This window comes from Amblyomma maculatum, unplaced genomic scaffold, assembly GCF_055883805.1.
Source record: "Amblyomma maculatum isolate TAMU_Amacu unplaced genomic scaffold, ASM5588380v1 scaffold_13, whole genome shotgun sequence".
In the NCBI taxonomy this organism is placed as follows: domain Eukaryota; kingdom Metazoa; phylum Arthropoda; class Arachnida; order Ixodida; family Ixodidae; genus Amblyomma; species Amblyomma maculatum.
This window is the reverse complement of record NW_028146738.1, coordinates 37,739,740-37,764,363: the sequence shown is the minus strand read 5'-3', so window position 1 is coordinate 37,764,363 and position 24,624 is coordinate 37,739,740. Positions and strand designations below refer to the sequence as shown.

The window sequence follows — 24,624 nt, the reverse complement described above, 5'->3', positions numbered from 1 at the left end:
CACCGATCAAGCTGATTAGCGTCTGCCCATTGGCGTCTACAGAAAAGAGAACCAAACATCCGTGCAAAAAGAATCACGAAAAAGTTCAATCAAGTGTGCATCAGGACTGGTGTACAAAATTCTCCTCACATGCAGCAGATTTTATATTGGGCATACGGGTAGATGTTTTAACGAACGGGAATGAGAACATATTGGCAATAGGGAACAATGCTGGAGGGCGTTTAGCCCATCATTGTGGGAACTGTGAAGGTAAAGGGAAGGGGAAATAACAAAGTACCCAGCACACCAATTTGGCACAGAACCACGTTTTTGTACAACTGTTTCTTGTTATTTCCATCCAGTTATTTTTTCGTATGATTCTTTTGCCTGATTTTAATGTTCACCTCTATAATTGTTCCCTCTTTTTCGTTTACGCCTGTTCTCTTATCATCATCATCATCATCAGCCTGATTATACCCACTGCAGGGCGAAGGCCTCTTTCATATTTCTCCACTTAACCCGGTTCTGTGCTAGCTGCATCCACTTGACCCCTGCGAACTTCTTAATCTCATCCGCCCACCTAACTTTCTGCCGCCCCCTGCTACGCTTTCCTTCCCTTGGAATCCAGTTTGTTACCCTCAGCGACCATCGGTTATCCTCTCTTCACACTACATGTCCTGCCCATGTCCATTTCTTCTTAATTTCTACTAGAATGTCGGTAACTTGAGTTATTTCTCTGACCCACTCTGCACGCTTTCTATCTCTTAATGTTACCCCTACCATTTTTCGTTCCATAGCCCTCTGGGTTGTCCTCAACTTAAGTAGAACTCTCTTGGTTAGCCTCCACGTTTCAGCCCCATAGGTGAGTACAGGTAATATGCAACTGTTGTATACTTTCCTCTTGAGCGATACCGGTAAGCTGCTAGTCATAATCTGCGAGTGCTTGCCGAATGCGCTCCATCCCAATCGTATTCTTCTTGTTATTTCCTTTTCGTGGTCAGGGTCTGCGGTTACTACCTGTCCTAAGTAGACATATTCGCCTACTACTTCCAGTATTTCGCTACCTAATGTAAACTGCTGTTCTTTCCCGAGGCTGTTGAACATTACCTTAGTCTTCTGCATATTGATTTTCAAACCTACCTTTCTACTTTTCCTGTCTAGGTCATCAATCATTATTTGCAGTTCATCCCCCGAGTTGCTTAGCAAGGCAATGTCATCAGCAAATCGCAGATTACTGAGGTATTCTCCATCTACCCTTATCCCTAACTGCTCCCATTCCAAGTCTCTGAATACTTCCTCTAAACAAGCTGTGAATAGTACTGGGGAGATTGTGTCTCCTTGCCTAACACCTCTCTTTATGGGAATTTTGTTACTTTCTTTATGCAGAACTATGGTTGCTGTGCAGCCGCTATATATATCTTCCAGCACTTTCACGTATGGCTCGTCTACCCCCTGATTTCGCAATGCCTGCATCACCGCCGAGGTTTCAACTGAGTCAAATGCTTTTTCGTAATCAATGAATGCTATGTATAAGGGCTGGTTATATTCCGAGCATTTTTCTATCACCTGATTGATGGTATGGATATGATCGATAGTAGAGTACCGTTTCCGAAACCCTGCTTGATCCTTTGCTTGATTGCAGTCTAAGGTTGTCCTGATTCTATTAGCGATTACCTTAGTAAATACCTTATACGTAACAGACAGTAAGCTGATTGGTCTGTAATTTTTAAGGTCCTTAGAGTCCCCTTTCTTGTGAATGAGGATAATGTTTGCATTCATCCATGGTTCCGGTACCGTCGATGACACCAGGCACTGCGTATACAGGGTGGCCAGGATTTCTAGCACGATATCCCCCCCGTCCTTCAGCAAATCTGTAGTTATCTGATCCTCTCCAGCTGATTTCCCCCTTTTCATAGTTTCTAGTGCTTTCTTGACCTCGTCCTTCGTCACTGGTGGAACGTCTGACTGTTTTTCCCTACCGCCAATCTCATTACGGTCCTGAATACTTTGGCTACTGTAGAGATCTGTACAGAACTCCTCGGCTACTTTGACTATCTTTTCCATATTAGTGATGACGTTGCCCGCCTTGTCCCTTATCGCATACATCTGGTTTTTGCCTCTTATCACAAAAGCTTTTTTTCTCCTTTATAGTTCATCTTTTTTTTCCTCTCTGCCAACTTTTTCACGCTCCCGTTGTTTCTCCATACACCTACACATTGTTTCATAGCCTTACCGAAACCTTTTTTGCTTCTGCAATTCTTACTCAGTCTGATTGTAGTTGTTCATGTGATGCCTTTTTGGGACATGACGTTTGAGGGCTCGACCTTTTTTTTGGCAGTCTGCATTATATATACTCATAGTGTGACAAGAAATTATGATAAATTTTACCTTCTTACCATTTATCATGTCTTCTGTGAAAGATAGAAATGATTGCACGCCTCAGTTCCCTCATGTATATAGCATGTGCTTTCGTTCACCAATAAACAATTGGAAGTCTGCGGGTCCGTGTTGTTGTGCTTGTGTTCCTTCATCTATTGTCCCATTTTTTTCACGCAGTTTAGATTTTTATCGACTGAAGAGCCTTGTATATTTGGACCGAAGTGTCGAGTCAATGCAGATCTCTATAAGCATCCCATTGCTTCATCTCAGTTGGTAATATATATAGTATTGGAACTTTCATCAGTGCAGGAAGCTTGGCCTCTGAAGTATGCAAGAAAACATTGTAAGGCTCCTGTACCACGAAAAATATGTGACATTTCTAATCATCCACACTGTTTAACAGCTGCTTGAAAGCCTACATTTATCAAACTCTAATGCTAGTGGTATATTTGTGTTTTAGATGTCTTGTGCTATTAGGGAGTTCTCACTTCAACAAGAAATAGAAGCTGTTCCTGTGCCATGGGTCATGAAAAATATGTGCTATTGGATCAAGGCAAAGCCGGAAAGGCTGAAGAAGTTAATCAAGGATCAATCAGAACCACGTGAGGATCAGCAATGTTATCATTTTGTGAGTTGAAGTTTTTCTTTATTGTTTCTTTTTTTCAGGTTGCCTTTTTGTTATATTTAGTTGTCAAGAGTTTGAGAGGATTCAGTTTTACATTTCCTTCCTTTAGTGCCTAAGACACATTGCATTTCATTAGTATCTCTCTGGCAGTTTTTTTTTTTGTCTTGTCCATTTATCTCCTGTGCCTTTCTCGCTCCTCAAGCCCATCACGCATCCACCTCACATCTTCAAAATGTCAAAAGGCACAGAATGACTGTTGCTAAGTGGAATGGCAAGTCTGAACACTACGTGTTGACTAGAAAAAAATAATGAGAAGGGCGCCTTTAGCAAGGCCAGGTGCTTTAAAAATGGAACTGAAAGTGAATGTACCCAAGGGCGCTCACGTAGTGCATTATGTGGTTCTTACCTTCCTTTTTCTTTGAAAAAGGCAGTCTTTGTTAAGATGAGAAATGCAACTGAAAGCATTAAAAGAAAAAGCCTAAAAACGCCCACCATCTCCTAGCTCCAAAAAGCCGTGTCGCACTTAATATTTTTAGTTCGTTTTTTGACATCAATGCACGTTGATAACTTTGCAGTCTGAATGCGGCGGTCAACTTGTTCTTTTCGAAGAAAGGAGAGGAGAAATTTTAAATGTAAACAATGCAAAGTAAAAGGTTTTCATCTATGCATGTGGCGTCTGAAAGGCTCTGCTTGGGACTTTCATACAACGCATGGTCTCATACTGGGCAATCACGTGTCTTAAGCCGCTTGTTCAGTGAATTTCCTCGCAACTTTTACGTGCTAGTGTTTGTGCTTTTTTCGCAAATATGTGCTTTTGATGTGATGTTTTGCTAAATTATCAGTCGTGGGGCATGATTGCTATGTCTAAGTGTTAAAAAGAAAAAAAATGCCACTTCACTCGCACTGCGTAGTTGAGTGCAGAGCGAACTTCAAAACAAACCATGAGGACAGAGAAGGTAAAAAGCAAGTTGCGATCCGGTGCTTAAAATGCGAGAATGGGGGGGGGAGGGGATTCAGCGCCGCGTCTCGATCTACACTGGGTGGGATGACCCTTGCAATGCCACTGCAAAGAGGGAATTGGTATCTGGAGCTACATAAAACATTTCAACATTATTTTTTGCATGCCTTCATAAAAAATGGGTTGCTGTTTGCCATTTTTTTGTTGGTCTTTTTTGAGAATGGCTAGGCTGGCTCTTCGTGGCTCACTTCTTCAGGAAATAAGCTTGTTGTCTTGCCGTGTGTGTGGTGCTAGTTAGTTCACTTTGTATATTTTTGTGAATAATTTGAAAAATGTATGAAACTCTTGACCTTTCTTGCTATCATTACCCTCTGGTTCTGGTTTATCTCTCCCTGTTCTTTTATTTCCACTGCCCACAGCTCAGGACTCAGGTGCTTAAGTTAGATAGCAATTTCCGCGGCTGGCAACAATGTTTTCTTCTTTTTGGTATTGTAACAATGCACCACAGCTACTACTATTGCTGTATTTCTTTCGGTGGATGCAAGATCAAACATGCGGTATGTTGCAACAGTGGATGATATGCAAACAGTTTTAAAAAATGGCTATAACATGCTCTATGCTAGCCTAAACAACAACAGGAAAGGCTTGCAAAGCAAGGTATGAAATTTTAACCATTTTTTGTACAAAATGGTGTGTGTACATACCAGCTAGATGTCTGAAAACTAATGGTGGGGGTTTAAGCCTGGCTTGAATCAATTTAAACGAGTGAAAGCTCAAGCATGACTTTGCATGGTAGCAAAGCTCTACACGGTTGGAATTAGGGGGGGGGGGACATTCGAGCTTCATATTAAAGGTTGACGCAAGAGTGCCTTAACACCACCTTTTCCTTCTGCTATTTTTTTAAATATATTTTTTCAGTTGGTTTTTGGGAAAAGGAAGGCGCAGCATGTCTCGCTTTTCAATGGACACATACGCGTAACTAGGTCAAAGTCATTGAGTCTCAGCGAGGCTAAATCTGAAGTTCCAACCTGAATAGTGCTGCTTACACTCAAATAGACTTCCAACCTTAACTGAAAAAGAAGTGAACGCAAACTGTATAACTCCCCTTGATACAATCACATCAGGTTGTGAAAGTTTTATATTCCTTTAACTATGGGCATGTAAATAGGCATATTTTATTAGCACATAAAGGTTTTACGTCATCAATTTTTTCACTGTTGTATAGCCACAAGCTCTGTTTCCAGCTTTCTGACAAGTTTCGTTTGTGCATACTAACTTTTTGTGTGACTATGGCTATTTATTTCCAGTCACCTGTCACTTTCCTAATGCCTCACCTTATTGTTCACTTTATATTTTATATTTTCCAGGGGGCGCAGGTGAACGCAAACTTAAACCCATGAAGAGGGGAAGGCGTTTCAAGCTTGGAGCCCTTTTTTGTGAATAAAACTAATTCACGATATGTATTTTGCTCAACAGCTATCCTCAGCTATACTAAAAGTCTATGCTGGTACATCTTGGCAATGTCCATGCAATGCCCATGCAATGTCCAGAGAATGTTTGGCAACATCCTCTAAACATCCAAATGTATCTTCATTGTTACATTGTTGATGTGAAATGAGCAGACAAGCAATAATGCTTTTCTCTTTTAGGCATTCTGCACTACAAAAAAAAATAATTGAATGCAATGGTTAATCACATTACTGTTATCATCCCTAGATACTTATGCACGCACATCACATCCAGCACTGTCATGACTAATGCCACTGACAGCCTCACCCCACCTAATAAAATCAACATGTCACAAGTTTCTGCACCTCCTCAATGAAATTCGAAAAAGTGGTGGCAAACAATCAGCAATGAAGCACCCTAGTTACTACAATGTTCAGCCTTTAAGACAATGCTCGCTTCCAAGTATTAAAAGCACTGCCCCAAAATTGGTGTTAACTACCCCAAATAACTTTTTCTTCCATTTTACCTATGTTTCCGTTAGACCCTCTAATAAATCCTAAATATACCTTACACAGATTGCAAATACCATATGTTATGCATATGCTACATCTGATTCATGTCTTTACAGAAACAGTAATTAATACTCAGGTGTATATTACAGTACTATATGCTTGCAACATGTCAGTCTACAAAGTGGTCAAGTTACACAAATGTGTAAACAGAGACTGTCTTCAGCTACAGAGCTTATAGCCCATGCTTTAACAAAACAGGAAGTGCCGAAGGCAGTCACTTACGACATTTGTGATAGGAATTCTTGGGTAGCTGTCCCTGAGAGTCTCAGTAAGCCGGGTTCCCAAGCCACTGCCTGTTCCTCCGCCAAGAGAAAAAATTGGCAGGAAACCATCCAACCAGTCCCGCTGCTCAACTTGGCGTCTTACAAGGTCACAGATCTGGGCCAGTGCTTCTTTGGAATGTTCGATGTATCCCATGGCCCAGTTGTTGCCAGCACCTTGCAAACTGGTGTAAGAAGCGTCCTTAGCGTAATGCCATTTGTTGCTATTGCAAGCTTCCTTCATTATGTCACCTACAACCTGCAGTACCAAGGTGAGACAAAGGTATGAGGAGTGACAACAAATTGAGTTCACAAGTGTTGCAATATGTTTGCAAGTAGAAAGGATAATTGAAATTAGGATTATCTGCCATCACGGTAACTGGAACTGTTCAAAGCTTCATGACCCAATTTCAGCAAAAGGGCTGAAGAAAGGAACACTATTAATAGAGTCGACAATGAGTTGATAGTGCATATCTGCTTATCATCTCAAAAGTATATTTAATGCAAGTGTATTTGATGGTTCACCACACTTTAATGCTGTGATATAGTCATTTTATATCAGAAGAAGTTTAATTATCTTCAAATCTATTTTATGTGTCTATATCACTGCTACACAAGTCTAGCTAATGTGTAATTAGGTACTATACTAGTGATAAGTTTGAGAGAGAACAAGCTGTCTGTACTACAAAGTTTTTAGATGTTTTGCTATTTTGTCACTAAATTTGAGAATTAATTTTGGATATTATATCCCCAAGAGGAAAACAATTTACAAAAAAAAGCAGTGTTTGACTCTCATAAACTATGAAGCAATCAAGAAATGCAAGATCAGATTCATTTCTCTCTTTCTGGTTATGACAGTACATGCATTGGACCTCTATTTATAGGGTGTTTGCATGAAGGGATACATGCTGGGTAATCTGCCATGTTGTCATTGGCAGCAGACAATGCAGCTTCCCCCTGTGCTGCACGAGTCTCACTCTGTTCCAGCTGCAAAACTAGACATCAGAGGAAAATTCAACTTTTAACATGCTCTTTCAGCTGAAATGGGTACACCTATAGAGTATTTTTATCTGGACAGGGTCATAGTCAGGGGTGAGAGACTTAGTTGGCTTCAGCCCCTTCCATTTTTTTTAGTATTGCCATGCAACTTGCTACTCTGGCATGCTTTCTCATTGCATATGACAGTGCTTCCTTGATTTTGCCTACTTTTTCTCCTTCATGTTTGGTGCCCTTGCGGTAGCAGCTTATTGTTACAGCCCACCCAACCAGTCTCCCGCGCATACTTCAAGCGACGCTCTTAAAAATTCTCCGACCGTCACTTTTTAACTTCAAGAAATCTGCCCAACATTTGGGAGCTGGCTTGACTCCTTCAGGGGTGACGCAGGGCTTGTATTCAGTAAACAAGAGAAGAGTCAAAGAGGGGTGTAAACAGGAGAGGGGAAGAGAGGGAGTGGGTGTTGGAAAGGGTGGAAATGAGGGAGTGGAGGGCCTAAAGTTTATTTAGAGTAAGGATGCTGAGAGGTACAGGTCAGTGGCGTTCACTGGCAGCTTTTTTCTTTTTCTTTGTGAGGTGGCCAGCTTGTCTGCTTGACATGGTTTAGGGCCATTAGACTCAAAAAGGTTTTTTTTTTCAATAATTGGTCTCTGTCTCCAGGATGGGATGTTTCTTGTAAGTTTATTTTGTGGCTGGAGTCTCGGAATGCTTGGTTATGGTTTTGTGTTCTTTTACAAAATTCCTTACATCATTCTTTGCAGTCAGCACAAGAAATTTTGTAAACAATTCCAGGGGCCTTTCTCTAGATGGTTGGTCTAAGAAAATAAGTAGCATGCTGATGAAAGTGTTTGAGTGCTTTAAGACTACTCGGATGCCATTTTCAGCATACGAGATGACGATGGCATCCACATCACCACTTGGAAATGTGTGCTCTACAGCCCCATAAATATTGCTTGAATTTGGAACTGATTCATGCTAATTCTAAAGCATTAATACAGCCGTAATTTTCAGCTGCTTTTAGCTTCCCCACATGCTTCAGCTTCGTTTGAAGGCACATTCCAGAATATCAGTGATGAGCAGTACCGAAGATACATATATCTTCGATAAAATCTTCAGATAATTCTGTGTATCTGTATTAGGCATCATGTGCTGCAAATGAAAGTATCGGAGTATCAGTATTGAAAATACATATTTAGTACATCCTGTATTTTAACAACACTCGATACTAAAGAAAACTGCAAATATTGAAGCTGCTATGAGAATCTGGATTGATGGCGCTAGCTCCGACAGTAATACTAGCCCGGAGACAGCTCGGCTTCCTGTGTTGCCCGAGTTCTCTCCAAATGCCCCGTCCCTTCAGCATCAACCACATCTCGAGGTTCCCTTTCTTTAAGACTAAAGGAGTCAATGTTAAGCAGGTCTCACGAGGTTCTTTAGTTTTGAGCACCAAGTGCGTACAACAAAACTGCTGAGCTGTTAACAGACCCACCGAAAAAAAAGAACAAAGAGGAAATGCAAGGAAGGCGAACACACACTAGGGACTATATGGGCACTGCTGTAGCCTGTAGCCCTAGCCACTCTTGTACCCTTGGTCATCCCTCGCCTCCAACGCCGTCCGTCTTAGTGGTGCCCGATTCTCGCCAAGCAGCATGCTTAATGTACCAGTAAATTATGCCCGACCCTTCTCCAAACCCCCGGGTTGTTCGTGTCGGCTCTGCTTTGCAAGAACACGAGATTCTAGGACATCAGTCGGCCAAAATCCTTTCGCCTAACCACCGTTCTCGTAGTTTACAATGCTTGATTGAAGACAAATTCATTCTTTGTAACTGTGAACTTGTCTTTGTTTCTGGAAAAACTATTACGTCTAAAATTTTACGCAATACACATGAAAGTTGTGAATATAATCTTTAGGTGAATAAGTTTGAATAAAACATTATGCGTTGTCAAACAATTTTTTTTTGCCAAAAGCCTTTTAGCAAACTTTGAATGAAACTGGTAAAGCTGTATTTGTATTTTAAAGGGAAAACTCGTTATATTTGTAAAAAGTAAATAAGCAAATTGATCGACACCATATTAGCCACCCTTACAAAAAAAATTCTTTTATCTTCAACCAATCGTGGTTCTCGTATGACGCTAGTGAAACTCCAGTTACCTAACTACTTCAGGATGTTTCTGTCGACGAAACTATGGTTCACTCTTAGCCACTAATAAAAGGCATCTTTTTCTAATTTAGAACACTGCGGCGTATATGGAGAGGCTTTCTCATTTGCCTCAATTTAGCACGCCCACATCGGGCTCTTTCCGGAGCAATAAAAAAGTTCAACCATTTTATTTTGGTTGTTTTCATTCTTGCTTTAAACAATATCCACAGCTTCAAAAGCCTGTTATCACACCAGTGGCAAAATAACTGCTCAGTTCTCCAAACGCACGAAGTTGCACAATTTAGCACAGGGAAAATGCAGGGGCCACTGGGCCAGTAATGTGTAGTATGAAATCTAAAGCAACATAGAAACTTTCAGATATGTATATACAGCCAGGCACCGACAGGTCAGTTTTGTATAATGAGCATTAGTTCAAAAAAATGCTTCGCTAGGCTGCCTGTGTAAACGATCACTTCACTGCAACCAAAGCTTCAATGCAATGTGAAGTTCTTACAAGGCCAGCTGCCCAGACAGGAGCTTCAATAACTTCGTGCAGTTGGATTCGTTTCAGCCCCTTCTGGAAAACTACATTATAGGAATGCTCTAAAGATTGCAGAAAGCACGGTAAAATTTCTTAACGTCCCTAATCTTATCATCACCTTTATTGTGTTGGGATTTTTAGTGATGTATCAAAGTATCGGCGATACAGTAAAGAGTATCTGTATTGAAAATGGATTTCGATTCTGTATCAAGTATTGGCATCAAAGATATTTTATTGAAGTATCTTGCCCAGCCCTGCACAATATGCTTCATTCTATAACCACATATCATACCTGTACAGGTGCCAACATCAGTAAACGAAGCATGCTTTTCCATTCAGATTAAAACCATGCCTTCTACACTGGAGATAAAAAAACAATATTTGTCTATGTAGAGGAGCACTGGCATCTACTACCAGTTCGCGCATACCACGACTGCAAGTTTCAATTATGCAACGCGTGAAAAATTTTAGAATTAAACAGCATGCTCTGTTTACTTCTGTCTGCATGCGTAACACCCTACTCCTATTTGATGATAACTTTCCTTCATTATCATGGAATAACCTTGTGGCGACACTCAGTGAACAGAACATCAAAAGCGATTTCCTTAACATGTGCCTCACCAACAGTTTATCTGAACTCATCATCTCTTTCCAACTAGGCTTGACAAAAGGAGGAAGCTGGTCATGTAGCCTTTCTTCAATGATATGTATTCGAGCTTGACAATAATTCCCCGGATTATAAAAACTACCATATCTGTATTTGCAGGAACACACAAAAATTAAACATTCTTTCCAAGCACATTATAATAGAATGTCCTATTGAGTAACTGAAATTTTGAAATTGTTCATTTGCACATTCTTTTTGTTGTGTTAAACTTGTTCTACCGACTTCTGCTTCGGAATGATACACCCGTAATACTTCCTGAATGATATATATATATATATATATATATATATATATATATATATATATATATATATATATATATATATAAAGTCGAATGTTACGACAGACGCGACTTCGTTTTCATCATTTATTTTGTCGACAGTTTTGGGAATGGTATTCCCTTCGTCAGGACAAGTTTACACTATCCAGTCTTGAGATCATCAGCTTGGAGAAAAATATGAAGAGGAGTGACCCCGCTCCCGCAGCTCACTCGACAGCCCCCCCCCCCCCCCTTTTTTTAGTCGTTGTTTTCTGTGGAAAAAGTGGCGCCACGACAGTTTGAAATGCTGCTGCGATATTTATGGGAGGAAGGGCGCTGCACGGTCTGGAGGAAAGTTTACGTAAAACAAAGAGAAGGAATGTAGCGAAAGCTCACAGATGGCGGTGTCTAACAAGTGGCATTCGGTTGTTGCTTCTGCACCTCCCCGAGAGCGCACGTCTGGACACCTGATACGGGCCGCCCACTGACGCCCGGCATCGTGGTAGTCGCTGTATCGAGAGCTGCGCCCAACGTTTCTCTCCCCCTCCCACAGCCACCTTTTTTGTTCTATCCTCCCGCTCCGGGTCCTTTTTTTGTTAGCTACTCTCCGTCTCGTTCTTGCAACACTGCAATGTCCGCTGTTGATGTTTTATTTCTATTTTTTAGCGCAGCGGTGCCTTTTGAATGCGGCACACTATGAGGTTTCGCCCTCACTCTCGAATGAGCTGCGGTGGCAGGGTCACACCTCTTCCTGTTTTTCTCCAAGCCAATGACCACAAGACTAGATAGTGTAAATTTGTCCTGACGAAGGGAATACCATTCCCAAAACTGTCGACAAAATAAACTGTGAAAACGAACAGTCGCGTCTGTCGTAACGTTCTACTTTATTCAGTAAACTGGCCCATTGAAACCCACTGAACATTTCTACCCACCATGGCTGCCAGCAATCCCGACAGACCGTCTAATACGTCATTACCCAAGGCATCCGACGAAATCTGCCATCATCGTTGATTCCCTCACCAAGTATGTACACAATCATTTCACTCTGAGAGATCCTGAGGCCCCATGCTTCCTTTCGTACGGCGGTGCAGCATTTACCGATGTCCCCAAGCTGCTGTAGTACGTGCCTGGAGTGTAAATACATTTATACTACATGTTGGGACTGTGCACATTGCAAGAAATGGGTTGTCCTCTACTCTTGAACACCTGCAGCAACTCATCGAGGGCATTCGACATAGCCGTCCAGGCATCAAGATCAGCGTGAGCCTCCCTCTTCCCCACGCAATAAACTGTCAGCAGAGAATATCGAACCAGCGTTTCGTGAGGTGGTTTAACAGTCAAGTGGGGAGGTTCAGAACCGGAGTTCAGCACCTCTGTAGGCGCAAAGAACTGGGTCCCGGTGTTCGTTATATCAACCATGGTTTTTCATCCCTGCCACTTTGGCGTTTCCTGGCCGCGGATGGTCTACATACAGGCTTCAAAGGCATCGAACTGTTGGCCAAGCATTTCAAGGCAGAGCTGAACTACCCGCTCCATCGTTGGCAGCTGACTCCATTCGTGCCACGCAGCCTTCGGCAAAGCTTTGGCGATACGGCCTCATCAACGTCGCCTCCCAGCATCCCTCCACCACCGCCGCCAGTGTCCGAGCAACGTTACAATACCCGCCGGACCTACGCCTTGGCCGCTCAGCAGGTGGAACCTGAGGAAGAGTAACTGACTGCCCAATGTGAAAGGTATGGCCCGCAGAGAGCTGACGTAGTCTCAGACGTTTCTGTCATTGAGAAAAACAATAGGACAAACGTGTCAGATGTGAACTTCATCGTCCCACCTAACGTCTTACTTGTCACGAGGTGTTGCTCCAAAGAGTCTTCGTGTCAGTTGTGCGCTGTCAATGTTGTCGTTTCATCAACCAGAAAAAGACGAGTGGGACAAAATTCTATTAGACGCATCTCGGAAATTGACAGAAACTGTCATCAACCACAGTAAATGCAAGGTGACCTAATTGGGATAGGTGGAGAGGACGCAGCAACACCAGTCTAATCTATCTCCTACCGAACCCAGAGAACTGGATAAGTATGAGGCAAAAAGGAGAGGTGAGGTGTCCAAAGTAAGAACAAAAAAACTGGAACAAGCCAATGTTTCCCTGGTCGTGAGTGAAGCGACAAAGACTCCGTCGTACTTTTTAGGTGCTGAAGCTATAGCGGATACTGCCTGCTGTTTGACAATTGTACGTCCACAGGCAGGCAGAACTGCTGTTCAGAGTTCTCGTCTTGCCGGTACGAGTTGCGCGCCTGAAAAACGTGACACAGCCAGAGGGTACACAACTTTTGTAAATTTAAACCTAAATGCCCTTGTCAGGTTCTGAGCTGAGAATTCTTTCTACAGGCTTATCCTTCTGACCGGCATCTCACAAATTCAATGAGTTTCAGCTTTTTCAAGACCTCGACAATTTTTCACGAAACCTTCGCCTTAGGGAATATTTCTACGGGCACACGAGGGACAGACAACAGGCTATTCCAACGGTATCAGATAAGTTGTGGACACCAAATGAACAGCACGACAAACATCTTGACATGTACATATCTGCTGTGCAGAATGATATCATCAAAGCATACGAAAAACAAAGGTCGGTCCGCAGCAATATTCCCAGTGAAGAACGTCAGGCTTTAGATGCATTGCGGAAACCTGGGAGCTAAGGGTCAACAGGCCAGCTCTTGTGCACACCTCAACAGATTCGAAACTAGCAACTAGTAACCTAGTAAATTCTTGTTTCATAATTGCTCTTGAAAAATCATGCGCACACCAACGGGAAGATGTATTTCAGAGCCAACATCACCGTTTTAAAGAAGCCAGGCATACAGCAAGTCTTTTAATTTCTTTAGCAGAAAGCTCTCTGCTATTAGGAAGCAACCCAAAGCAAACAACTGTCAAAGGAAGGTGTTTATGATACTTTGTTTACAGACTTGGAGAATCAGAAAAAGAGATGGCTACACAGTTTAAAAAGCATTGAACAGGGGTTGAGGAGAAGCCTCAGTTTGCAAGCCGAGCCAACGTTTTGACAAGAGGACTTGTCTTCATCTAGGTGCAGATGAAGACAAGTCTTCTTGTTGAAATGTTGGCTCAGCTTGCAAACTGAGGCTCCCTCTCAAATCTTGTTCAGGGTGCTTTCATAATGTGTCTATATACTGTATCACACAAACTAAAAAAGATTGGAAAGAAAGCATAAACTGATGTTGTCTTCTCCGTGTCAAAGAACTTGAACCAGTGGTGCAAAAAAGGTAATTCTGAGAGCATTGTAGAACCCATCTGTGTGACCAAACATTGCCCGTGCCAGCTAAACTGCAAAAAAAAAATCTTGATTTCCCCGTCATGCGGAAATATCTATATCAGCCAGAGAAAGGTGTCTAAACACTATTCTGTAGGAGACTAGTAGGATCAGAAAGAGGTAGACTTGGGTGAGCTCAGCCAAATTTGCAGCATTTGTAAGAACTTCACACCTCCCATGAAAGAACTGCTGTTCTGTACAAGTGCTATGACACCCCCACATGAGTAATAGCAAAAGCTCAGACCTTTTCAAATTTCTTTGATAAGTGCCCGACCGTGCACCTGCGAAGAGTTGTTTTTGAGCACCTGTGAGCATGTTAAGTTATACTGGCAGGAAGGGGCTGTTAATCATCATGGGTGTTGGCAGAAGGGTGCAAAAGGGCCCTTTGGCCTCCACCCCACCCCCCGGTGCCTATAGGATGCAGTTGAGTTGGTTTTGCCTCCCTCTACCTCCCCTTCCCCTTTTAAAAAAAAATTTCTGCCGACACCCATGTTATACCTCTGTCGCACGGGCAATCTCAATGTTCATTGAGTGACTGGCAATTGACATTATCAATGGTCATCGAGATGCACCATTTTCACACGGCGAATTTCAATGGTCATTGGGTAGTGAGCATGTGATCCGACAGATCGAGCCGTGGGTAACAACATCTAGTAAAAATATGAAGTGAAAGAGTATAAAACGAGGTGGATATCACACTAAGAGCTTTTTTAAATTAAAGTTTGTTCGGAGAATGGTATTAAATACCTCACAGCACGGCATAACCCACAGGCACTGCAGGCGAGCAACGCTGGAACAACGACAAATGATTTGCATTTGCCACATTCGTTTTGTCCCAGGATGCTGACACAGCTCGGTTGTTGTCTTTACTGCGTTCGTAGCTGCTATCGTTAAAAGCACATATGGGGCTCTCCTTGGTCTTGGCTGTCGCAAAGCATGCTGAAAGGCGAACATGATCAAAACGCTGTGGCATGCCATGCTGCCATATAAGAAAATTGCCAGTTTGTTTACATCTGAACACAGCACATTATCTAGAATGATCATTTTAACTCCCAAAAATCTAGTTTACGAACTGTTTAATCTAGTGTCAACAATTTCTTCCAGAAGACATTTTGCTTTTTTAATTTTGTCTTGTTGTTCACCTTACGATATATGGGGGGCTATTCTTAATGTTCCTTGGCTTGCCAGTGGTCATTCTTGACCCTCTTGAGTCAATACTGATCGCTTTCAAGCTTCATTAAAAACTGCCGTGTGGAAGTGGCTGATCCCCATTGAGCTCAATCTCCATCAACTCGATGGGCATTGAAACTGCCCGTGAGACAGCAGTATTGGAGAGCACCTGTGTTTGCACCTGTCTTTCTTGTCCCTGCTACTACTGTGCTGTATTCTTCTGTATCATGAACCAACATGCTAGGCAGTACATACTATTGATTGAAGCTTTTCAAATAGCTTCACCCCTTTATATTTACCTCTATCTGCAGGACAAATGGTGGTTGGAATTTCCACATTATGTGGCGATTAAAGCAGGATGTCTGCTTTTCCTGATCATATAGATGATGCATTTCACGAATGAAGTGTCAAATATGTGCATGGGTGCAGTTGCATTGTGTGGTCTTATTTCAACAAAACACTTTGAACCTATTGTTTTTGTGTGTCACATTGTCCCCTTAAACTGTTGAAAGCTGTGATATGGGGTCTGTCATTCAGCATACAGGTAGATACATGAGAGTGGAAACTGAGATAACTGTTATGTATTGTTACCTGTTTTAATTATCAAGGAAATATTGTTTTTCTTCTCTATGCCATTGTAATACCAAATCAGACTTGCCATGATTATAGCCAAACACGGTGGTTTTCATTTGTATTCAAATTTTAGTTTTAAGTGAGAAGACTTGTGGCATTCACAATAATTTCAAGCTGTTTTTGACAGATTTCATCAGGCTTAGTGTTGCTTTCTTTTTGAGAAAAGCATTCTTCGTGACCCATTTTGTAGCATCTGTGGGTGCCAACAGCCTGTGATCAATAGTATACCAGACAAGTTGGCTTTCAATTATACAGAGCAAAAATCATCGCAGATAAAGGGAACTTTCCATTTCATTCTTTTCTGTTCTCTAACTTTAGTGCGGGAAAGGAACTAAGAATTAAGAAATCTTCCTCTGTAATTTTCTGTAAGCAGGTCAGTAAGAGGAAGCCATTTATCAGTAATTATGAATCAGTTTGCAAACACAGATGTACCTGAAATTTCTTCCTTTGGAAACTTAACCAGTGGCTCACCACACATTGTGCTTTTCTAAGCAGAAAAGCTAGCTGGCTTTATTATTGGAAAAATGTGTACATAGTACATGTTTTTCTGCCAAAACTTGTTCTTCCTCTTCTTAAGGTAACCTCCAATGGTAATATTGCCTTTAAGCATGCTATTTATGAACTTTAAATGTATGGCGGTAAGGTCTGATACATTTGCAATTTGACCCCCTTGAGGATTTTTAAGACTTCTAAAACGAGGTTATGCAAAGCCGGAAAACAAAGAAGAGCACAGAGTTCAAACTGAGGTTTATCAATTTATGCATGGATAGTATGCAAAGGAGATTTGTTTTTGATGATGCAAAATATTGGAAAAGAAAATCATTTACTGCCACTCGCAGATATAAGGATGAACGAATTAATGCTCATTATCTTTCATACCAGAAGCAGGCTTGATTACAGCTCCAGTGCCAGATTTTTGAGATGGTAGACATATTCCTGGGACTTCAAACGACATACATATTCAGTTAGCATTTTCTTGCTACCTTTTTTATTTTCTGTGTCAGTAGATACATAAGTGCACACCATGCATCCTTCTTTGATTTGTTTCATAAGACCCACTCTCTTGTAGACAGGAATTTAGCAATTATCTTTTCTGCCAATACAGAAAGGCCTACAATTTTCGAGAATCATGAAAGTGCCCCTTCCTTTAGGGTTGCTCATTGTGGCTTCAAAGGGTCTGCGGCTAAATGATTAGAGAAAAGAGGTTGGGTCGAAGCCATTTTAAAATTTTTTTCTTCTAGTGCAAACTGCTTCCTTTGAGAGGAATTCAGCAAATGTTGTTTTAAGTGACTGCTTAAACTGCTTGTTTCATCGAAAAGCCGTCAGCATGGCAGTAGTGGTTGGTGTAGTATGTCAGAAATAATCTGGGGCTTAACAAAACTTGAAGTTGGGCTAGATGGCGCATTGTAATTTGACTGAAGATAAAGCGCACGGGAAGACACACACAAGAGAAGAAGACACAGGACACGCGCTAACTCACATCTGGTTTATTGCAGCAATAACAGCAAATATATGCTGAAAAGGGGTCATGCGCAGTACATAACAATCACATAAAGACAGAGGAAAAAATTTAAGGAATATTACAAAACATTATCAAGGAATATCACAGAACCCGATCAAGAAAACTGATCTCTGCCTTCCAGAGCCGCACCGACGTATCGCTGACACACCTATCTCCCCTTTTCCCGATATGGAATGCCTCCAAAAGCTCACGCGCTGTCTTATCACGGCCTCTGCCCAGAATCTTAATGTCAGCCAGTCGCGGCTCGCACGCAGTGCAGTTCGCGCAATGCGCTGACAAATTTGTCCCTCCACTCCTTAAAGCCCGCAAATGATCCCCTGCTCGATCATTAACACAGCGCCCGGTCTGGCCAATGTAGGCCTTCCCACAGGTCAGCGGGATCTCATAAACGACCCCCATGCAGCAGTCGACATACCGCTTAGCATGTTTTTTCACACAACCGCTCGGTTTTCCAGCACGCGAAATGCGTGAGCAAAGCTCCGCCATCTTCTTCGGAGCGGAGAACACAACCGGCACGCCATGTCTGTTCGCCACTTTCTTCACGTGGTGCGCAACTTTATGCATATACGGTACCACAACAGGTTTAGCCGCATTTCTCACCGGAGCAGTTTTCTTTCCAAACATGGCTCGCTTGGTTTTCCGGAGCAGGGCTTCCGTCACTGACATAATGACCGCGCAGGGGTATCCAGCAGACAGCAACCGCTGTATTCCCGCTGTGTCTTCCCGTGCGCTTTATCTTCAGTCAAATTACAATGCACCATCTAGCCCAACTTCAAGTTGTGTTAAACCACCTTTCAAGCAATGAGGGCTCTTTTATATGTGGTTCTTCTAATTCTCCGTCACAAGTCAACATGTGTGTTTCCTTCATTGCCGTCTTAACCTGCCGTGCAAGATTCATTGGTTTCTGCCTTCGGAAGGGTCTGTTGCCGATGGACGTGAGTGCCTTTCTGGGATTTCTGAGACCGCCTGGATACTTTTTGAAGAGTTTTTTTAAATTGTCGAGGTCCGAGCTGTGGCGACAAGTGCGAAGATGTCAGGACCATTTGCGGGCCCTGTGTTATGCGTTAGACCCTGGTTGGTTAGCCGAGATCAAGCTACGCGCCATTAGACGGCATGCGGCCAATCTGACGGAATTCTTCTGGGCCCAGACCTTGAAGCAAGCCTTGCATTCGACTGAGGGCAGGCAGAGCTGTGTTCGTCGGGCTACTGATGTGGCAGTGGTTGGTGATGCGGTGTTGCCGGGGGACATTTCCAATATTTTAAGCAAGGGTCCCAAATTCTGTCAGGAACCAAGTGTACCGGGCCATGAATTGCTCGCGCTCAATCGGCAAATAGCTAGGAAGGCTGCAGGAGAAGACCAAGAAAGATGCCTTCTTGATGGTGTGGACGCGCTGATGAAAACTGCCAGGACCTCCGCGGGCCGTTCCAAGGATGGGTGGGGGAAGGTTGTATCCTTCTTCCAGCACAATGAGTTACGACTGCTTCAGTCTGACAAGGAAGGAGGCTTCGTGGTGTTGACTGAAGAGGAATACCACAGGAGAGCGCAAGATGCGATCGCCAAGAATTTCGAGGAAGTAAAGTCCAGCGCCACACAGTGAAGGGTAAAGCGGCTGCCTTGTGCAAAGACTTGGTTCTCGACAGGTTAGCAAATGATATTATTAGTACTAGGTGCAATGCCCTCTCAGTGTTTTTTTACGGCTAAAACACATAAGCTGAATGTGCCTTTTAGGTATGTTGTTAGTGAAAATGGTACTTGGCAGCATGTATTAAGCAAGTACCTTCAGAAGCATTTAAATTCACTGCAGTTTCAAGACCCCTCTTTAACGAAGAATTCGAATGAAGTGGTGAGCTTTCTCGAGGATAATAAGTCGATTGGCTATGTATTCTCTGTAGACGTGGAAGATTTATATTATTCGGTGCCTCATGCTGCCCTGTTCGTTGCTGTGAGAGATGCTATTGAAGAAAGTGGGGTTGTGCAATTTCAGAACTCTAGTGGTCTAACAGTGGATAATTTTATACGTGTGCTTGAGTTTTATATTGGTGTTACGTTTATCTCTTTTGAGAACAGATTTTATGGCCAGAAACAAGGGATATGTATTGGTTCTTGTGTTGCCCCGGTTCATTGTAATGTGTTTTTAGCTTTTGTTGACCGCGCCCTTGAGCAGAGCTTTAATGGGAAAGGTGTTCTAAAGGTATTTCGGTACGTGGATGATTTTCTGATTGTTCTTAACAAGCTACCAAACTCGACGTACACTGACGCGGTGGGTGGGATTTTGGACAACTTTCGGCAGAATGGGAGAGGTCTGGTTTTCACACATGAACTTCCTTCACAGGGTTCATTGCAGTTTTTAGATATTAACGTTACTTTAGAGAATGATCATGTTTGTTGGTTGTACGCTCCGCGGGCACAGAAACAACTTTTGCCCTACTCTTCGGCACATTCTAAAACTGTTAAAAGAGCTATCGCTAGTCATTGCTTAGGGTCTGCCCTCACGAAGTCGTGCCCGCATGCTGTGCAGTCGAGTTTTAATAGGCAAATACAGCGGTTGCTGTCTGCTGGGTACCCCTCCGCGGTCATTATGTCAGTGACGGAAGCCCTGCTCCGGAAAACCAAGCGAGCCATGTTTGGAAAGAAAACTGCTCCGGTGAGAAATACGGCTAAACCTGTTGTGGTACCGTATATGCATACGGTTGCGCACCACGTGAAGAAAGTGGCGAACAGACATGGCGTGCCGGTTGTCTTCTCCGCTCCGAAGAAGATGGCGGAGCTTTGCTCACGCATTTCGCGTGCTGGAAAACCGAGCGGTTGTGTGAAAAAACATGCTAAGCGGTATGTCGACTGCTGCATGGGGGTCGTTTATGAGATCCCGCTGACCTGTGGGAAGGCCTACATTGGCCAGACCGGGCGCTGTATTAATGATCGAGCAGGGGATCATTTGTGGGCGTTAAGGAGTGGAGGGACAAATTTGGCAGCGCATTGCGCGAACCGCACTGCGTGCGAGCCGCGACTGGCTGACATTAAGATTCTGGGCAGAGGCCGTGATAAGACAGCGCGTGAGCTTTTGGAGGCATTCCATATCGGGAAAAGGGGAGATAGGTGTGTCAGCGATACGTCGGTGCGGCTCTGGAAGGCAGAGATCAGTTTTCTTGATCGGGTTCTGTGATATTCCTTGATAATGTTTTGTAATATTCCTTATATTTTTTCCTCTGTCTTTATGTGATTGTTATGTACTGCGCATGACCCCTTTTCAGCATATATTTGCTGTTATTGCTGCAATAAACCAGATGTGAGTTAGCGCGTGTCCTGTGTCTTCTCTTGTGTGTGTCTTCCCGTGCGCTTTATCTTCAGTCAAATCTGGGGCTGTGTAAACAAATCATATGGCAATTTGTGGTTCTATTAAATTGAATATTATTTGTTTTGTAGTTGATGACAAGTAATGAAATCATTGTAATTAATTGTTGAATAAAGCGAAAAAATAAGGAAAGAGGGTTCAGAGGTGTCAAAGTTCATAGAATAAAAAGCCATTACTTGATAGTGCTAATGAATAAAATTTAGTAATTGACAAATGAAATAATTGAAAATATAAAAAAATGCTTTCAAAATAGTCAAACTTCTCAGAATAGAAAGGAAACGTTTCGTTATGCTCATTATTGCCGTAGAAAAGTAAAAATTATAAAATAAAAATGTAACAAAAAAATTAAAAAGAAAAAACATTTTTGTGTGAAATACTATCACATCATTCCCTGAATGGCTAATTTTTAGCATGGGCATGACCACCTGTAATCTACTGTTTGTAATATTGTCACGTTGACAAAAAAGCGTGTGAAGGACGCAGAGCCGGTAACACAAGGAGCCCGGTCTTGGCGAAGTCCAGGGACGTACGGTCCAAGCGCGAGAGGGAACTTCGTCGTCTTCTGCTTGTCTTCATTGTATTCATCAGACAAGGAGTTTCTGTCCTTGCTGTTGGACAGCGAGCACCGAAGGGGAACCCGTGAAGACCCATTTCTTTGTATGGGCGGCGACGCCAGACATGCCCAGCTTCGCCACAATGATAGCGCAAAGGCTGGTAGTCCGCGGTTCTCCAGATTTTAGTTCGGTGGCGCCTGGGTCGCTGAAGGAAAGGGGACTGGAAAGATGGCATTTGGGGAGAGGCCAGCACAGGTGCTTTGTAACATGGTGTTGAAGCTGGCAGAAAACGGCTTGTGACGACGGCGTAACTCATTTAGGTGGTTGTGGAGGGCTCGCAAGAAACAGTGCAGCATCCAAAGCTTGTTGCACTTCATTGTGAACAACATCAGTGACCAGTGCAACTTGCAGCTGCGCCGGCGTAGGCAAGACTTTCACCAGCTCTTCGCGCAAATGGCTCGAATGGTCTCATTCAGTGAGTCTCCTGATGACACGGTTGATCTCTCAGTACATGTGGACAGCATCGACACAGTCGTGCACTTGTACTGCCATGCCTGCACGTCAAGCACTCTCTCGATGGAAGTAGCTTCCATGACAAAAACATCTACGGTTACTGGCGGACTGTGAAATGCGAACGAGGCTCGCGAAGAGCTCTTCATTCACACCTCTCATCAATAATCGCACTTTCAGCCCTTCCGACATGTTTGGATCTACATGACAGAACAAGAGCTTCATCTTCTCTACATGCATCATCATGCTTTCAGATTCATGATTGACATACCAGGCCCTTGCCGAGTTTTCCAGGGCAAAGTAGACATGGCACATCTTTGCTTTCGCAGCCCAGGCAATAAAGGTGGCCCCTCAGTCGAACTGGTCCAGCCAGTCCTCGGCGTCTTCGTGGGGAAGACCGTGAAAGCGAGGGGGGTCTCGCTGATGAAGCAGGACATTGGCAGCTATCTCTTGAGTGTTCATAGTGATAATCTGTGTGCTTGTAGACCGTAGATCAGGAAGCAGACCGAATTTGGGAGATAGGCCACATAGTCGCCGGCTGCCCTGGTGAACAGGCGTTTCTACCCTGGGAGTGCGTCCTTGGCTGTAGTCATGGCTTGAAAGGGGCATCTGGTTCATGAAAGTCACCCAGCACCTCCACCAGATGTCACGGCAAAAAGGCGTGTGAAGGCTGCAGAGCCAGTAACACAAAGAGCCCGGTGTTGAAGTCCAGGGACGTACAGTCCGAGCGCGAGAGGGATCTTTGTCGTCTTCTGCTTGTCTTCCTTGTCTTAATCAGACTGGCATCAATATCTTGTACTGTGCTCTAAGGATGAATGTATAATTGTTCAAAATGTCAGAAATACCAGCTGTTTATAAACGTATTCTACTTTGAGTCAAGATATTGAAGTCCTTTTTGACGCAGGGTCAGCTCTGAAGCCTTGCCTAGCTGCAGCTGCTTACACCATCAACCTCCCTGCCACTTATCTGGGTGTGGCTGCTTTGGTGCTCCCAGTGGCCATCTACAAAGCATCTGAAAGTGGATTGCGTTCCCTGTATCCTGATCCACCACTTGGAGCCTGCCCCACCTACACAAACCAGCGCTCTTCTGGGACTAATGGGGTACGCACCTACGATGAATGTGCCATGCAATAGACTTCTTTAACATGGGTTTATTACCTATCCTACTTCAGTTGTGTCCAGAAATCCAGTTTGTGGTTTTATGTCTTGTTTCCTTGGACTTTCTGATTGCTACCCCAGATTTTCATGACTCACATGCCTCTATTGCACATGCTGTATGTCTCATGGTTGACCAGTCATGAGACAACCGACTGAAGCCGTGCACTCTAAAGACAGCTTACCTGTATCCCTTAAGTCCATCTAAAAATCTTTATTGCAGCTATGATTCATACAGAATTCCATCCTAGCTTAACTTTTCCTAATATATCTTACACAAATTTCAAAATATGTTTGGCTGTCAACCAATCCATTCTTTCTAAAAGGTCGATACTGCTGCAAAGAAGACAAGAACAGAACATACGCATGTGGCATATGCAAAGCACAACTTTCATCTATATTTTCTTTAGAAGCAGCTATATTACTGCAGCACATACTTAACAAATATGACAAAAGAACGCCTGCTTGATTCAAATTGACAGCCTGTTGCTGAGTGCAAGAAGCCTGGGTGCAATGTAATGAAGATAAGATACCCCAAATTAAGCAGCTGCAGCATCTATTAAAAATTCATGAGCTACCTAAAAAAAGCAGATGACAGTGAAGTATGGAATGTCTATCGTAGAAGAATTATCATCAGGAATAGCAAAATAAAGAAAAGAATAATGCAAAATTGTCAACAAGAAAATTGGCTTGTAAGCTGGGTAAAAAGTGTCCCAGCAAGGTAGACTGAAAGGTAACTGACGCTGAAGCTGCGTCAAGCAAAGCAAACATTAAAAATGTCAATGCAAAATCATATTTATTTAGTTATTTATTTTGCATGCCCTCAGTCACTGAACTGATTGAACGGGCAGTGACATCAGTTAGGTCTTTGCTTAGAAGTAAAGCTGAAGCAGTGCTGAATTTCTCATGAAATTTAGTTATACGATTTCAGTTTGTCTCTGGTATTTTTTCCATGTGCCAGAATTGTAGCCTCTGTATAGAAGGTGCTGTCTTTCATTATTTTTATTCTTTTACGTTTACAGTGTCTGCTGTCAAATTCACTTTCTCATTTGTCGAATGTATATGCAACCCCAGTTAACAGCAAGGTTGTACACAACATTAGTGGTACATTCAATGTAGAGTTCCTGAGTTTCTTTTCACATATCTCTCACTTCTTGTGTAGGAGGGCACGGATTCTGAACAGTTGATTAGATGTGGAAAAAGACACCATCTGTGGCCAATATATGTTGTGGGAAATGTAATAGAGATAAGGAACTAACTTTATGCAATGTCTTACAGATGCATTATTTGGGCCCTCCTTGTTGTTTTCCTATACCTTCTGATGTATACACACCGACATTGCAGAAGATGTGTTTTCTGGAAAGACCAGGATAAACTTCCTTTCAGCAGACATTATTCTGGTTTTGAAATTGTTATTCATAAAGTGTGGAAAGGTTTTGGTCAGCATTGTGGAAAGAAAATTAGCAACTGTTCCACCTTTTTATCAGCTTTTAATGGAAGCTGTAATACAGATGGCTTTTTTGTTCACATTCCTTGAATAACAACTTTGAAGGCCAGCTTGAACAGCTCGAGAAAGCA

At 42.8% G+C, this 24,624-nt stretch overlaps 1 protein-coding gene across 1 annotated transcript in view; it reads right to left on the bottom strand.

Moving 5' to 3' along the window:
• LOC146172586 (tubulin delta chain-like) overlaps positions 1 to 24,624 on the bottom strand; it is a 65,474-nt gene that overhangs the window by 19,295 nt on the left and 21,555 nt on the right. Inside the window, exon 3 of the mRNA XM_084585975.1 lies at positions 6,185 to 6,481. Within this exon, the coding sequence (XP_084442101.1) occupies positions 6,185 to 6,481 (297 nt within the window). The remainder of the gene's footprint in view (positions 1 to 6,184; positions 6,482 to 24,624) is intronic.